Genomic DNA, 18,098 nt, shown 5'->3' on the forward strand with positions numbered 1-18,098 from the left:
TATGGGTGCTCCCTTGTAGGTAACTAAACTGCTTTTCTCTTTCTTTTTTTTAAATATATTTTATTGATTTTTTTACAGAGAGGAAGGGAGAGGGATAGAGAGCTAGAAACATCGATGAGAGAGAAACATCGACCAGCTGCCTCCTGCACACCCCCTACCGGGGATGTGCCCGCAACCAATGTACATGCCCTTGACCAGAATCGAACCTGGAACCTTTCAGTCCTCAGACCGACGCTCTATCCACCGAGCCAAACCGGTTTCGGCTAAACTGCTTTTCTCTTGCTGCTTTTAAGATTCGTTGTCTTTAACCCTTGGTATTTTAATTATGACGTGTCTTGGTGTGGTCCTCTTTTGGTTCCTCCTGTTTGGGACTCTCTGCACTCCCTGGACTTGTAAGTCTATTTCTTTTACCAGGTAGGGAAAGTTTTCTGTCATTATTTCTTCAAATAGGTTTTTAATGTCTTGCTCTCTCTCTTCTTCTGTCACCCCCATAATACATTTGAAGTTGTCCCAGAGGTTTCTTACACTATCTTCATATTTTTTAATTATTTTTTCTTTTTTCTCTTTTGATTGGGTGTTTTTTTCTTCCTCATATTTCAAATCATTGATTTAGTTCTTAGAATCCTCTACTGTTGAATCCCTGTATATTATTATTTATTTCACTCAGTGTATGCTTAATTTCTGACTGATCCTTTTCCATTTTTGGGGCATTCTCAGTAAGATCCTTGAAAGTCACTAAATCCCTTGAAGCTCTCATTAATAAGATTCTTGTGTAACCTTATAACCATGATTTTGAACTGTATATTCAGTAGTTTGCTTTCTTCCATTTCTTTAATTTGTAACATGTTTCTTTGTCTCCACATTTTGGCTGCTTCCCTGTGTTTGTTTATATGTATTGGGTAGAGCTGCTATGTCTCCTTCAGTTGGTAGAGTGGCCTGTGTAGTTTGGAAGTGCCCCGGCAAGGCCCAGCTGTAAAGCAAGGCAGGCTGGTGCTAGTGCCGGGTCTTGGGCATTTTGTTGATAAGTGTCCTATAGGGCCCAGTGGCTTAGCCTCCGTGCACCCCTTTGTAGGCTGTGTGCACAGTCTTGTTGTAGTTGAGACTTGATTGCTATTGGTGTCACTGGGAGGAATTGACTTCCAGGCCAATTGGCTGTGAGGACCAGCTGTGACTACAGTGGGAAAGCTGCTGTGCAGGGGACACCCTGATGGAGCAGGACTCTCCTCAGTGGGGTTTTGGTGCTAACTGAGTCTGCCCCTTGAGTGTGTTGCTTATGGATGTGTAGAGTTGTAATCTAGTATGGTCTGACGCTGTCCTCTGAGTGCACTGGCTCTTGGGGCTCAAGGGAGGTGTAAAATCAGCCACTGCCTAGGGCCACCCAGCAGGAGCTACAGAGAGATCTTCAGATTCCTCCTATTTATATCAGGTTTGAAAGTGCCCAGGCAAGGCCCAGCTGCAAAGCAAGGCAGGCTGATGCTAATGCCGGGTCTTGGGCATTTTATTGATAGGTTTGGGGCTCCCTGATCAGTGCAGTTTGTTTGAGAGATTTTAGCAAAGTCTGAAGCCTGGGCAAGGACAGGCCATTCATATGCAAAAGCTGCTGTACAGATTGAGTAGGGCTGCAAATTGGATGGGGTAGTGTCTCAGGGAATTACCAGGGCGGAGCAAACAGAAATGGCTGCCAGTCAGCCCTGCAACTGGGGAGGTCCTAGCATAAGACCTATGACCCCTGTGAACACCTCTGCCTGGGAGAAAGCTGCCCGAGTTCCTGCCCCATTGGCAGACAATCCAGTTCCTCCTCATATGTGTCTGTGTCCCCTAGAGCCTTGTCTTGGTGCTGGAGCTCAGAGTAAGCAGGACTTTGTAAGTTCCTTCTTGGGCCAGCCCTTTAAGAGGAACAGCTGGGTCTCCAGCAGCCTCCGTACCACTGAGCCCCAATCCCCGCTGGTTTTTACTCCCCATAATTATGGGGAGTTCTTTTTCCAGCTCTTAGAGCCTGGTCTAGGAGTCTGGTATGGGGCTGGGACCCTTTGCTCCTCACGGGGGTGCTCCACAGAGACAACCTCCCTCCCAATTAAAAAGGCATTACATATGAGTGCAGGTCCAGCACATTCCATGCCTCTGGCCTTCCTATCAGTCTCAGTGTGACTTCCATTCAGCCAGCTTTCAGGCAGTTCTGGATGATGGTTGTGCTATATTTTACTAGTAGTTGTGGGAGGTAGTGAGTACAAGTGCTTACCTACGCTGCCATCTTGGTTCTCTGATTGGGTTTTTTTGCTTCCTTATATTCCAAATTGCTGATTTGATTCTCGGTTTAATCTACTACTGTTGATTCTCTGTAAATTATTCTTAATTTCAGTTATTGTTCCCTTCATTTCAGACTTTTTTTTTTTAATGGTTTCTATGTTCTTTTTCATGCTGTTGAATTCTCACTAAGTTCCTTGAGCATCCTGATAGCCATTGTTTTGAACTCTGTATCTGGTAGTTTGCTTGCTTCCATTTCATTTAGTTCTTTTCCTGGAGATTTCTTCTGTTCTTTCATTTGGGATCTGTTTCTTTGTCTCTGCATTTTGGCTGCTTCCCTAAGTGTGTTGCTATGTATTAGGTAGAACTGCTACCTCTCCCAGACCTGGTATAGTGGTCTTGCGTATTAGGTGTCCTTTAGGGTCTGGTGACATAGTCTCCCCAGTCTCCCAAGCTGGGAACTCCAGTTTACACCTCTGTATGGGCTGTGTGCAGTGTCCTGTTGTAGTTGAGTTTTGATTGCTATTGGCAGTACTGGGAGGGATTGACATCCCCCTCCCCCAGGCTGCAAGGATCACCTGATTACAGCAGAAGAGCTGCTGTACTGGAGCTGATCCTATCCAGCAGTATTTGCTTCAGTAGGGCTTTGGTGCTCATCAAGTTTGCCCTTTGAATTTGTCACTCTTGGATGAGGTAGGGTTGTAATCCGTCATGCTCTAAAGCTGTTCACTGAGTACACTGGCTATGGGGCCTCTTAAGAGGTACAAGTCAGCTGCTGCCTGTGCTCTGCCTGGGGCACCCAGCACGAGCTACAGAGTGATCTGCAGATGGCTGCTACTTATGCTGATCTTGGAGGTGCACAGGAGAGGCTATGTTGCAAACCAAGGCTAGCTGCTGCTAGTGCCAGGCTTGGGGCCACTTAGCAAGAGATATGGGGCATGCCAAGGTCAGGTGCTGCTTGTTTGCAGTTTTTGAACCTTTAAGAGATTATAGGAAAGTCTGCAGCAGGAGCTAAGACAGGCAGTTTGTATGGAAAAGCTGCTGGAAACAGCTTGGGTGGGCCTACAAATTGGGTGGGGCAGGGCCTCAAGGAATCACCAGGGTGGAGTGAACACTGTGAACCAGGTTGATGGAGAGTCAGATGTGGTGCCTGCTGGCTATGTTGGGGAGGAGGATCTCAGAAAAAGAAGAATGGTCTCTGTCAGCACTTTTATCTAGTAAAGAGCTGTCCCCTGCCAGCTTTCCCCCTGATGTCAGACAATTCAGTTCTTCCCCATATGTTTCTGACTAGAGGCCCAGTGCATGAAATTCATGCACGGGGTGGGGTGTCCCTCAGCCCAGCCTGCACCCTCTCCAATCTGGGACCCCTCGGGGGATGTCCCACCAGGATCGGGCCTAAACGGGCAGTTGGACATCCCTCTCACAATTTGAGATTGCTGGCCCCCAACCGCTTGCCTGCCTGCCTGCCTGATTGCCCCTAACTGCTTCTGCCTGCCAGCCTCATCACCTCCTAACCACTCCCCTGCCAGCCTGATTGACGCCTAACTGCTCCCCTGCTGGCCTGGTTGCCCCCAACTGCCCTCCCCTGCAGGCCTAGTTCCCCCCAACTGCTCTCCCCTGCATGCCTGGTCCCCCACAACTGCCCTCCCCTGCAGGCCTGGTCCCCCCCAAATGCCCTCCCCTGCCAGTCTGATTGCCCCTAACTGCCCTCCCCTGCCAGCCTGGTCACCCCTAACTGCCCTCCCCTGCTGGCCTGGTCGCCCCCAACTGCCCTCCTCTGCAGGTTTGGTCACCCCCAACTTCCCTCCCCTGCAGGCCTGGTCGTCCCCAACTTCCCTCCCTTGCAGGCCTGGTCCCCACCAACTGCCCTCCCCTACAGGCCTGGTCCCCACCAACTGCCCTCCCCTGCAGGCCTGGTCACCTCCCGTGTCTGCTGCCTCGCTCCCTCCCGTCTCTGCTGCCTCTCTCCCTCCCGTGTCTGCTGCCTCACTCTCTTATGTCTGCTGCCTCGCTCCCTCCTGTCTCCACTGCCTCGCTCCCTCCCTTCTCCGCTGCCTGACTCCCTTCTTCGCCGCTTTGCTCCCTTCTGCAGTGCTTGGTTTCCTTCTACGCTGTCTTCAGTCTTCGCTCCGCACCCACGTATGCAAATTAACCGCTGTATTTGTTGGGTTAATTCGCATACTCGCTCCTGATTGGCTGGTGGACGTAGTGGAGGTACGGTTAATTTACATGTTTGTCTATTATTAGGTAAGATAACATCCAGAGTAAATAATCATTTATTTATTTACTTACTTACTTACTTACTTACTTACTAGAGGCCCGATGCACGAAGATTTGTGCAAGAATGGGCCTTCCTTCCCCTGGCTGCCGGCACCGCCTTCGCTCTGGCCGGAGCTGCCTTTCCACCTTCCCACGCTGCCCAGAGGTCCAGAGTGGCTGGGGTGGTGCGGAACGCAAGCGTCCCGCCCTGCCCCTGGCCGCTCGGCGCCTGCATATGCAAATTAACCCACCATCTTTGTTGGGTTAATTTGCATGCTCATTCCTGATTGGCTGGTGGGTGTTGTGAAGGTACGGTCAATTAGCATGTTACTCTTTTATTAGGTAGATTTTTGTTTATCCTCACCCAAGGACATTCTTTCCACTGATTTATAGAGAGAGTAGAAGGGACGGGGAGAGAGAAACATTGATTGATTGCCTACCGCACGCTCCCTCACCGGGGAGGGAGTCAAGCTTGCAACTGAGGTATGTGCCTTTGACCGGAATCGAAGCTGCAACCCTTTAGTCCACTGGGCAATGCTCTAACCACTGAGAAACCCGCCAGGGCTTCTTTCAATTTTTATCTGGCTCACGTGGCTGTGGGACCAGCCTGTTTTATGTCTCTGCCCCTCCTGCAGTCTCAATGTCGCTTCTTCTATAAATCCCTAATTGTTGAACTAACATTCAGCTAGATTTCAGGCTGTTCAGAATGATGGTTGTTTTGTAAGTTTAGTTGTAATTTTGACATGGTTGTGGGAGGATTTTCATGCTGCATTTACCTACATGACCATCTTGACTGGAAGTCCCCTCCATATTTTTTTAATTAGGATTTCTTTAAAGTCATTATTATGAGAAAAGTTAGTTCTAAGTGCTTTTTTAACATTCAGAATATAAGAATCAATCTCTTGCTGTCTTTTTTTGTGTCTGTATGTTTTTAAAAAATATATATTTTTATTGATTTCAGAGAGGAAGGTTTAGGGGGAGAGAGATAGAAGCATCAGTGATGAGATAGAATCACTAATCGACTGCCTCCTGCATGCCCCACACTGGGGATTGAGCCTGCAACTCGGGCATGTGCCTTGACCGAGAATCGAACTGTGACTTCCTGGTTCATAGGTAGATGCTCAACTACTAAGCCAAGCTGGCTGGGCTAAATTTTTTTTTTTTTTTTAATCCTCATCCGAGGATGTGAGTTTTTTCATTGATTCCAGAGAGAGAGGAAGGGAGAGAGAGAGAGAGAGACATCAATCGGTTGCCTCTCATAGGCACCTCAATCAGGATCAAACCCACAACCTGGGTATGTGCCCTGACCCAGAATAGACTCATGACTCTTCGGTGCCTAGGACAATACTCTAACCACCTGAGCCACACCGGCCAGGGCTGTTTTTAAATTTTAAAAGAAAGATTTAATAGGATTTTGAGCAGGCCTAGAGTTTTAGATAAAGAGAATGCTCAGCCTTCATTATAGCCTAGTTGTTTTCCTAACCACTTTTAGATCTTGGTTTTGTCATAATTTATGGCTCTTTTTCTGGGAGTTATAGATTTATAGTATGCTGTCACGAAGAAGATAACACAGGGCAAAGGAATGAATGTGGGCTTTATTTACTTAGACCTAAGTTTAAATTTTATTTTTACTTTCTAATTTCTGAGTGAATTCAGTAATTATTTCTGAACTTTGTTTATCTGTAAAACAGATAATACAAACTTTCTGACAAGGTTAGTATGAGTATTAAATAATATATATTAAGTGCCTTTGCATCTGTTAAGTTCTCATTATTTCTATTTTCTTTCTGCAATTTCTCCTCTGTTTCTTTCATTATCTACTTATTTTTAAAAAATATTTTTTTATTGATTTCACAGAGGAAGGGAGAGGGAGAGAGAGATAGAAACATCAATGATGAGAGAGAATCATTGATCGTCTGCCTCCTGCATGCCCCCTACTGGGGATCAAGCTTGCAATCTGGCCATGTGCCCTGACCAGGAATTGAACTGTGACCTCCGGGTTCACAGGTCAATGCTCAACCACTGAGCCACACCAGCCAGGCTATTTCTTCCATTATTTAGTTTTTAGTTTTAATATATAAAAGTATGTTTAAAGGTGATATTCAGTCCTACTCAATAAAGTTTTTCATTTTTAAGGCATTTAATATTGTGTTGTTAAACAGTTTGGTACCTCTTGGTGATCCAAATTTCCATAAGGGAAGAAATGGAGCTTAACATTTATTGAGAATCTACTATGTGCCAAGCACTGCCTGTGTACTTGTTTGTTTTCCATTGAAATGAAGGCTGTAGGTCATCAGGGCAGAGCCAGATCTTATTTTTTGCTACACAGTGATACAACTAATTTGTATTGTAAGCTGACACCATTTGATTTTCTTATTGAATTTTAGGAATGGAGAATTCTGGAAAAGTGGACATCTCTACTAAGGACCTTCTTCCTCATCAAGAGTTGCGATTTAAGTCTGGTCTGGAGAAGGCTATCAAGCATAAAGACAAACTGTTAGAGTTTGATAGAACTAGGTATGATATGATTAGAATAAATGCTAAGAAGTAGACTAGTCCACAGATTCTGCTTATTAAGAAATTATTTTGGCACTTGATACATTCTTAGGGGTGGAGTATGAAAAAGATTACAGGGAAAGAAAAGCTTGGATGCCCTACATAGGAGGCCTATATGTATTTTTTAAATCCATGTTTGAATAAGATAGGCTCCTATCAAGTGGATCCTACTGAGAATTTTTTTTTTTTTTTGACACATGCTAGTATACCCCCGGAAAGTTGCTTTGGGTTGAATAATTCCCCACTTGTTTCACTTACAGACATTTAGTCATCATATACATTAGAGTGCCTACCACGTGCAAACTGTTGTGTTGGGCTGCAGAATATCTATGAGATGTTGCCTCTGGGCGAGTGTAGGTAACGCCATATCATTGACACTAAATTAGTTTTCTGATTCAATGATTAATATATTAAAATGTTTCTCAATTAGCTTTTACATTCCTACACTTTTGTTATTTAACCACTGACTTCTCTTTAAGAGACAGAATTTACTAGTTCTATTTTCTATTTCTTTCTCTTTCATTTTCTTCTTATTTGAGACCAAATACATATATTGAAAATTAGTTAATGGTAAAAAGAAAAAAAATTTAAATAGGACGTAAATGCTCACTTCTCAAATGGCCATGTGAGGGTTCTTAGACCCCAAATCTCTTACTTACTGTAACTGACCTGGTAGTCTATCCCTGGCATTACAATTCTTTGTGTATGTGTGTTTTTAATCCTTTGGTTAGACACACCTTCTACTACCAAACTATTTGCTATGAATACATAAGATATAACTTTGAAAACTATTTCTTAAGCCTATTACTAGGTTTGTAACTCCATATTTACTCTTAATCCTTTAAATATAACTTTTATACCTACTCAATAAAACTTAACATTAGAAATAGAATTAGAAATGGAGTATATTTCTTGATAAGTAAAAACTGGAAAAGTGTCTCTCTATTGATGTTGCCCTTTTGTGGATGTGTTCAAGGGTACCACTTGCATTATTTAGATTCATATATAGGACCAATTTTCTCCTGAGCCCTCTTAAGCTTCCCACTGTCAGTCTACCTTAAAACTTTTATAATTCAAGCTGAATCTTGAGTAATTGAAATCACTATATGAATATGATTTGAATGTTTCCCTATAATTATGTATATTACAAACTTGTAATTATGTGCAAATCCAGTTGACTTGTCATTTTATTATTATTATTTGTTAATCCTCACACGATAATTTTCCATTGATTTTTAGAGAGAGTGGAAGAGAGAGGGAAAGATAGAAATATTGATGTGAGAGAAACACATCCATTGGTTGCCTCCTGCACGCGCCCTGACCAGGGCCTGGACCCGGGAGGAGCCTGCAACCTAGATACATGCCCTTGACCAGAATTGAACCCAGGACCCTTCAGTCCACAGACCAACACTCTATCCACTGAGCCAAACCGGCTAGGGCGATTTGTTATTTTAGAGTATTACTTAACTTCTGTGAGCCCTGGGTTTATTATCTGTAGAATGAGAGAGTGGATCATCAAGATTACTTCTGGTTCTCAGTTTCTTTGTTAGGAAGAGGCCTGATTATCATATTCAGAACTTGGCCAGTATATTAGTAAGGGATTGGAGATTTGGGGAAGGGGGACTGACGTATAGTAGTAGAGTAGTAAGTGTCCTAAGAATAAGCCACAGGGCTGAGAGTCCAGATTAGAACACCAGTTTCTAAGGGAAAGGGTAGCAGTTGGGCCTAACAAGAATAGACTAAGTCCCAGTTATAGAGGGACTATCATATTAAGTAAGTTGCCAAGACATGAACTCAGCTGCAGCAAAACCAGGCAGAAGCCCAGATTTCAGAAGATGAGGACTAGAGTACTGTATTAAGAAAGCTAGAAGGACAGTGGATTATGGTGCTGTGTCTTTTCCTGCCTGGCGATGAGATTAGTTTTAGAAGCTGAGCTAAGCTTGCAGTGGAGATAATTAATATGCAGAAGCTAGGAACCAGGCAGAGCTTGACCTGGTTTTAGAACATTCTTGGACCTCCATATTTGAGATAATAACCTTTAGGACAGCATAAGAGTGAGTTGCCTTGAAGCAGTTTCCCAGTTATCAAGTTCCTATTTGTCAGTAGGTGACCTAATTGCCATGTGTTGTTGTTTTTCTTTTCCTTAGTATTCGAAGGACCCAAGTAATTGATGATGAGTCAGATTACTTTGCCAGTGATTCTAACCAGTGGTTATCCAAAATTGAGCGGGAAACTTTGCAGAAGCGAGAGGAGGAGCTGAGAGAATTTCGACATGCCTCTCGGCTTTCTAAGAAGATCACCATTGACTTTGCAGGCAGGAAGATCGTGGAAGATGAAAATCCACTAGCCGAATATCATAGCAAGTAAGTGAATAGCAGCAGAAAAGGTCTGAAAGGGGATGGTTTGATTGTAAAAGATTTACCCCATCTTATGGATCTGTTATTCTTGTTGATTTAAAAAAATAATATATTCATTTGGAATAGAAACATGTAAGAGTAGCTAAGAAAATTTTGAAAATGAACAGGGAGGGGAACTTGTCCTACTAGATCCTTACAGTAGTTTTATTTTTAAAAAATAACTTTAAAAAAATGAGATACAGTTTGGGCACAGGAATAAGTAATGAAACAGTAGACTCCAGAAGGAAACCTGTGTGTCTGTATAGTGTGTGTATGTGTGCATGGGTGTGTGTCTATATGTGTGTAAATTTAGTAATTGATAAAGGTAATATTTCTAAATAGTAAGGAAAGGATTAAATATATGATGGGATGATTGGCCACCAGCTTAGAAAATATCTACAGTAGATCTCTAACTCAAATCATTCTGTGGCCCCGCTGGTTTGGCTCAGTGGATAGAGCATTGGCCTGCAGACTGAATGGTCCTGGGTTTGATTCTGGTCAAGGGCACATGCCCGGGTTGCAGGCTCAATCCCCAGTGGGGAGCTTGCAGGAGGCAGCTGATCGATGATTCTCTCTCATCATTGATGTTTCTATCTCTACCTCTCTCTCCCTCTTCCTTCTTCTCTGAAATCAATAAAAATATTTTAAAAAAAGATAACTCATGACCTTTAAAAAAAAATAATTCTGTGATAGTTTGACTAAAGAGTTAAATGTAAAAGAAATAAAAGAATCAGAAACAAGTATATAGGAGGATATAGTTATAGTTTTGGTGTGATAAATCTCTTTTTAAGTAGGATACAAAACCCAGAAGTCAAAAGACATAAGATATTTAAAATAAAGTAAAAAAGTAACAGACTTGGAGGAAATATTTTCAACATTTAACCAAGACTAACATCCATCTATATATATAAAAGCCAAGTGACCGGAATGACCAGTCTCTATGATGCACACTGCGGCTGGCCAACTGGCCTGATTGGGGGGGCCCTCCCCCCAGCCAGCTGGATTGGGGGCAGGGCTGGCCAGCTAACCTCCTATGCCCCCCCCACTGTCCCAACTCCTGATTGCCGCCCCCCCCCCCCCGCATCGGGTGTGGGTCCAGCCTGCCAACCTCCTGCATTCCCTACCCCCCAACAGCCCAGCCCTCATCAACCCCCATCAGGACAGGCCGGCCGGACCCCACCTGTGCAAGAATTCGTGTACCAGGCCTCTCGTAATATATAAAGGCCTTCTACAAATTAAAAGAAAAAGACTAGCCCTAGCCAGTTTGGCTCAGTGGATAGAGCATCGGCTTGCGGATTAAAAGGTCCCAGATTTGATTCTGGCCAAGGGCACTTGCCCGGGTTGCAGGCTCAATCCCCCCCAATAGGGGGCGTGCAGGAGGCAGCCAATCAATGATTCTCTCTCATCATTGATGTTTCTATCTCCCTTCCTCTCTGAAATCAATCAATCAATAAATATATATATATATATATATATATATATATATATATATATATATATATTAAAAAAAAGAAAAAGATTACATCCTGCCACTGTGGCTCAGTTGGTTGGGCATCATCTGGTGCACCAGGAGGTTGCCGGTTTGATTCCTGGTCAAGGGCATATGCCCAGGTTGTGGGCTCCATCCCTGGTAGGGTATGTGCAGGAGGCAGCCCATCCATGTTACACTTTCACACCGATGTTTCTCTCTCCCTCTCTAAAAATCAGTAAAAATGTATTTTTAAAAATCCAGTAGAAAAATGATCAAAGGCTAAGAATAGACAATTTATTGGTGAAAAAATAAAAAGTCATTAAATGTTTGAAAAGATACTCAACTACTTATCAAAGAAATGCCAATTTTTAGCCCTCGCTGGTTTGGCTCAGTGAAGAGAGCCTTGGCCCACAGACTGAAAGGTTCCAGGTTTGATTCCTATCAAGGGCACGTACCTCAGTTGCAAGCTCGATCCCCAGCCCTGGTTGGGTGCGTGCAAGAGGCAACCAGTCGATGTGTCTCTCTCACATTGATGTTTCTCTCTGTCTCTCCCCCTCCCTTCCACTCTCACTTAAAAAAAAAAAAAAATCAATGGAAAAATATCTTTGGTGAGGATTAACCAAAATTAAAAAAGTGCATATTTTTAAACATATGTACCATTAAATTGGTTGAAATAAATATATATAATATTGCATAATTTGTGAGTGTAAGAAAATAGGTGTGCTCTTTGACTGTGGATGGGAGTATTAAAATGGTACAACCTCTTTCAAGTGTAAAGCTTAGTGATCAGGCAATTATATACCATACAATTAGATGCCTTTCTTTTGTGTGTGTGTGTGAGTTTAGATTCATTTCTTTTTTTTTTTTATATCTACTATATGTATAATTTTCCATATTACAGTTTGAGGCAATAAAGTGAGAAAACATACCCAGTTTTTTTTCTTTTGCTACCTACCCTAAATCTTTATAATAGTTAATATATATTTATTTTAATACTTGAGGTGGTGTTTAAGCAGGTTTACATTAATGATAATTTGTAATCTATGTTTTTTTTTAAATTTCTTTATTGATTATGGTATCACATAATTGTCCTCATCCCCCTATTCCCATCCCATAGATGCCTTTTTAGGAGATAAACACAAGCAGGACTAGACTTTGCGGTGCCTACTGCCCTTTGTTCACCTGAGCATGAACAGTGACCAGTGTGAACTACACAACAAAGGGCCTGTCTAATTCTAAACTGTGTGTGTGTGTGTGTGTGTGTGTGTGTGTATGTAAAATCACACATACAACACAGAAGGAGGAGCATAGGATCCCCCAAAAATAAATAAACAAATAAATTAATTAAATTAAATTAAATGGTACAGCCTCAATATCAAGAGTGAACTGTAATATACACTGTGGATTTTGGGTGATAATGATGTCTCAGTGTAGGCTGATTGTTACAAATGTACCACTTTAGTGAAGGATGTTTGATAATGGGGGAAGCTCTGCATGTGTGGGGACAAAGGAGTATGAGTGTATGGGAAATCTCTGCACCTTACATTCAGTTGTGCTGTGAAACTAAAGCTGCTATAAAAAATAAAGCCTATTGAAAAAAAAATTGCCATTTTGGCTACTTAGAGTTGAGAAGAGATACGCATATTGGCTCCAACGAAAAGAAAGCACATAGAGATCTTGCCCTGTTTTCTGTTTTGAAAATGACACCTCTCTCTCTCTCTCTCTCTCTCTCTCTCTCTCTCTCTCTCTCTCACACACACACACACACACACACACACACAAAAGAATATTAGTGAACAGAGAAGTGTTTTTCACAAGGCCAAGTCCTTGGCTTTTCTCTTTCATACCTGGCAACTCCATAATCAAATTTTCCTAAACAAAGTTTATTCTCTCCCTTCAGGAAATTCTGCTACTAGCTCCAAAATAATTATTTGTTCTCATCTATTATGTATATGATACACAGATATAAAGAAAAAAATGAAATTACTTCTGGGTGATGGGTTTAGGAATTCTTTTTCTTTCTATTTGTATTTTTCAGTTTTTTCATAATAAAAATGGATTGCTTTTACATTAAAAATCATTTTATATCTAACTAGGAGCCCGTTGCACGAAGTTTCGTGCAATAGACTTTTCCTTCACCTGGCTGCTGGCACCAGTTATCTGCCAGCAGCAGTTTTCCTCTGGCCACCCGCTGATCAGAGCGCCTCCCGCCAGCACGATTGGCCACCCCGATAGGAACTCCAATCGGGAGGCGCTCCAATCGGGCGGGTGGCCAGAGGAAAACTGCTGCTGGCGGAAAACTGGTGCCAGCAGCCACGCAATCGGCCACCCCGAGTTCCGCCACCAGCGTCTTCTGCAGCGCCGGCCTAAGCAGCGCCGGCCGTTTAAGCCGGCGGGGGTCGGGGACTCGCGAGTCCCCGCCCCCTGCTCCTACCGCCAGCCAATCGGCCACCCTGAGTCCCGCCCCCCACGCCTCCAGCCGGCCCAATCATGGGCGTAGCGGAGTGATGGTAATTTGCATATTACCATTTTATTAGGTATGATGATGATGATAAGAAAGGGTTCAGCCTTTTAGAAGGGAAACTGGACAGTATCTCAAAATTTAAATTGTGCATGCTTTTTGACTTATCAGCTGCATACCAGATATCAAATGCTAGTTTCTTTATTCGCTTCTCAACAATTTAAAAAATTATTTGCCATTCTCGCCCTAGCTGCTTTGGTTCAGTGGATAGAGTGTCAGCCTGCAGACTGAAGGATCCCGGGTTTGATTCTGGTCAGGGGCACATGCCTGGGTTGCAGGCTCAATCCCCTGTGGGGGGCGTGTAGGAGGCAGCCCATCAATGATTCTCTCTCATCATTGATGTTTCTATCTCGCTCTTCCTCTCCCTTCCTTTCTGAAATCAATAAAAATATATTTTAAAAAATTATTTGCCATTCTGCCTCAGCTAGGTGGCTCATTTGGTTGGAGCATCATCCTGTACACCAAAACCTGTGGGTTCAATTTCTGTTCAGGGCACATACATTGATTGCAGGTTCAATCCCTGTCAGGGTGCGTACGGTAGGCAACCAATCCGTATTTCTCTCTCACATTTCTCTCTCTCTCCCTTTCTCTTTCTCTCTCTCTTTCTCTCTCTCTCTTCCTCTCTCAAATCATTAAAAAACATACTCTCAGGTGAGGATTAAAAAAAAATTGCCATTCTGACACATGAAAAATGGCATTTCATCATAATTTTTTTTCATTTCATCATAATTTTTATTCACATTTCGAACATTCTAAAAATGTATTCATTAGCTATTTGTATTATTTCTTTTATATATTATGGAGTTCTGGATATACTTACCACTGTACTATGTCTTAAATCTATTTCTCTTCTTCAAATCCTACTGTCCCTGCCTTATTTTAGACTCATCTCTTCCTTCAAATTCTTATACTGTTTTGTTTTAAGCTTCATGCCTTTGTTTTTACTTTTTCCTTGGTTTGGAAATCCCTCTCCCAATTTTTGCCTTTCAAATGTCTACCTCTCTCTCTTGAACCTGCTTAGTACAGCACATGGGATGATAGGATTATAACCACCAAATGGATTTTGCCTCATATTAATTACATCCTCTCATGTTTTGTTCATCATCTTTATAGCTGTCTTAAACCTGCCAATTAGACTCAAAGCTTTCTTAAAAGGAGGAACCATGTCTTCTACACCTTTTAAGTTGCCTTCTATATAACAGGTTCCTAACAAGTAACTCTTTAATTGTATTCAAGGTCAGGTTCAGTCTTTCCTACTGGTAGAAGCTTTTCATTACGTTGTGTCTCAGAATCATCATCATCCACATTTGTCAAACATCCAGCAGGGACATGGAGTAAAGCAGCAAGTAATGTATAGCGTAGAATAAGATACAGTTCCTGCAGGACCTATGATCTCTTACTCTCCAATAGAATTAGTTCCACCAATGAACATTATCATATAGAGCCAAATAGCCATAGCAAACACGACCATAGGATGTATCCAGTGACTAAATAGTAGATGCTACAGCACTTCAGAGAAAGGAAGCACTTTTGTGTGGGGCCAGTAGAGGGCCTCATTAGAACTTCTGGGCCTTGAAGCAAGGCTAGAATTCATATCATCATGGAGGAATGGAGAGAGGGACTCCTGAGTGAGCAGAGGAGTAATTGAATGTGTTGAGTAAATAGGCTGCCATAGAATACTCTTCTGTGGGTCAGATTTTTTCTAGGCAACTTTTCTAATCCTTGCATTTTTAATAATCTGGTTAGACAGATAAATGATTATAGTGGGCTCTACCTATTTTCTTAGCATTCTGGAACTTTTACTAACTCATATTCCTTCAGGTTGTTGGAATAAAGAGAAGGAAATTTGGGTGGGGGAAGGCGGTTATCTCTGAACCCCTCTTTGAATTGTAAAATTATTACTGTAGAAGGTTTTTTTTATTGGTGGTAAGTATTACTGAACATAGAATATTACCAATTATTGCATCCTTTGGTTTGTTATCACAGACTAGATGAGACAATACAGGCTATTGCCAGTGGAACCTTGAACCAATCACTGACCAAACTGGATAGATCTTCTGAAGAGCCTTTGGGAATTCTGGTGAATCCGAACCTGTACCAGTCCCCTCCCCAGGTTAGTGGATCTTTGCTCTAACTCAGTGATCAGCAAACTCATTAGTCAACAGAGCCAAATATCAACAGTACAACGATTGAAATTTCTTTTGAGAGCCAAATTTTTTAAACTTAAACTTCTTCTAACGCCACTTCTTCAAAATAGACTCGCCCAGGCCGTGGTATTTTGTGGAAGAGCCACACTCAAGGGGCCAAAGAGCCGCATGTGGCTCGTGAGCCGCAGTTTGCCGACCACGGCTCTAATTGATAATGAGAGAAGTTTGGGCCCAGACATTTCTCCTTTCAAGTGTGCCTCTTCAATAGGCTTTAAATCCCAATCTGCTTTCTCAACGTACCCACCACCCTTATTCTCTGGTTCAATTCATTCCAGTCTTTTTGCAGCACTTCTGACAAGTTGACTGTATTATCTTCTGAGTATTTTCAAAGAGAGGGTTTGTTAAGTACTATAAAGATTTAGATAATTCCATGGTCCTTTTGTTAGTGTTTTTTTCTGTATATTTTATAGAATATGGGTAGTCCAATAGAGTGATGTTTTAAATTAATACATTAATTCACATATTCATTGTCGTCATTTTCTATCAAGTACATTGAGCATCTATTTTGTACAAGAATATTAGGCATTACTTCTATCTTTAAAGAACTCATAGACAAATAGGGGGAAAGATTATATATGCAACTTTAAGACTAATGGAGATATAAATAAAGTATGGTGGAAGTCCAGAGGAGGGAAAGACTACTTCCAGTTCAGGGGATTAAAAGAGGCTTTTTATAGGGAAGCTGTCATTCATTACAAGTAAATGTCCAAGAAAATGGATGTTTGGAAATGATGGGAAAAACATTCCAGGCAGAATGAACTATCGGAATAAGCCATGGGTACACAAGAGCATGGGAGATATACACTGAGTGGCCAGATTATTAAGATCTCTGAACGCATAATAATCTGGCCACTCAGTGTGTGTGTGTGTGTGTGTGTGTACACACATATATATATTAGAGGCCCGGTGCATGAATTCGTGCATGGGTGGGGTGCGGCCAGCCTGGCCAGGGGGAGGGGACATGGGCGGTTGGCTGGCCTGCCTGCTGGTTGAACTCCTTGTCGAGGGGACAATTTGCATACTAGCCTTTTATTATATAGAATATACACTCAGTGGCCAGATTATTATGCGTTCAGAGATCATAATAATCTGGCCACTCAGTGTATATATGGAATACTGAATTTAAGCAACCTAGATAGTATTCATAAAAGGCATTATCGTGAGAAATAGAATAGGGTTAGGTAGGTAGAACCAGAGCTTAAATGTTTAGCTAGGAACATTTGAGCCATAGAAGGTTCTTAAACAGAGAGTTGCAATCAAAGCAGTGCTGCAGACAGCTTAACTGGAAATATTTGTTCATCAGTACTGTATATGTGCTAGGTTTTTTTTTGCTGGGTGCTGGGAAATTAAAAGATAAAGGCCTAACTCCAGTCCTTAAGGACTTTAAACTTAGTAGGAAGATGTGTTTGAATACAAATAATTATCATTAATTAAAGTAATTGCTATGATAGACACATGTCATAGGTACAATAGGACTTTAGGAGAGAGTTCATAAGCCCACTCAAGGAGTCACAAAAGAAATAGTGTTTAAGAGAAGACATAAGGGATAAATAGGAATTTTGAAGCAGACAGATTTGGGAAGGGAATTCCAGGTAGAAGATACAACATGTATAGAGGCTCAACAGTTTGAGAGCTTTGGAGAACCACAAGTAATTAAGTATTGTTTGAAGTTAAAATGGACTAGTAGGTGTATTAGTTTCCTAAGTAGCCATGACAAAGCAACACAACTGGTTGGCTTAAGAAACTTATTCTCTCTCAGTTCTCAACATTGAAATCAAGGTGTTAGCAGTGCCATACTCCCTCTGAAGGCTCTACTGGAGAATGCTTTCTTGCCTCTTTCAGCTTCTGGTGCTTGTAAGGCAGCCCTTGGTTTGTAGCTTGTCATTCTAGTTTCTGCATCTGTCATCATATGGCCTTCTTTCCTGTGTATCTTTTAAAAATATATATATATAAAAGCTGGGGACAGTGAAACAAGAAAGGGCTGGGGAAATGAGCCTAGGCTGGTCTGCTTTGGCTTACTAGGAAGTCAGAGAAAAGGGGGCCTTGGGGACAGGGTCAGGGGGTTAGCCCTGGATGAACTGCCACTGCCCATTGCTACCTTGGTTGGGGTGGGGTACCTTAGAGTTTAGGAAATTACTTGTTGGGGGAAGGAGAGTAGTTAAGGGTGGGGAGAGAGAAGTTAAGTGTGTGCTCCCTGGAGGAAGAGCTTGCCACCTGTGTGTCTTTGTCTTTGTCTTTGTGTGTTCTCTTTTATAAGGACACCAGTCCTTAGATTTGGGGTCCACCATAATCCAGTATGATCTTAACTCATTTACATCTACAGAGATTCTATTTCCAAGTAAGGTTCTGGTGGACGTAAGTTTGGAGGGGATACTACTTAAGCCAGTACAATAGGCAGCATCTCATTATGAAAGCCTTTATGTCTCATGCTAAGGAGTTTGGTT

The 18,098-nt window shown here is 42.2% G+C and overlaps 1 protein-coding gene across 1 annotated transcript in view; it reads left to right on the forward strand.

Moving 5' to 3' along the window:
- TRIP4 (thyroid hormone receptor interactor 4) overlaps nt 1-18,098 on the forward strand; it is a 78,919-nt gene that overhangs the window by 24,527 nt on the left and 36,294 nt on the right. Inside the window, exons 6-8 of the mRNA XM_079767787.1 lie at nt 6,891-7,020; nt 9,207-9,422; nt 15,434-15,560. Of these exons, the coding sequence (XP_079623913.1) occupies nt 6,891-7,020; nt 9,207-9,422; nt 15,434-15,560 (473 nt within the window). The remainder of the gene's footprint in view (nt 1-6,890; nt 7,021-9,206; nt 9,423-15,433; nt 15,561-18,098) is intronic.

The sequence above is a fragment of the Cnephaeus nilssonii genome, assembly GCF_951640355.1.
Source record: "Cnephaeus nilssonii genome assembly, chromosome: 4".
Lineage (NCBI taxonomy): Eukaryota > Metazoa > Chordata > Mammalia > Chiroptera > Vespertilionidae > Cnephaeus > Cnephaeus nilssonii.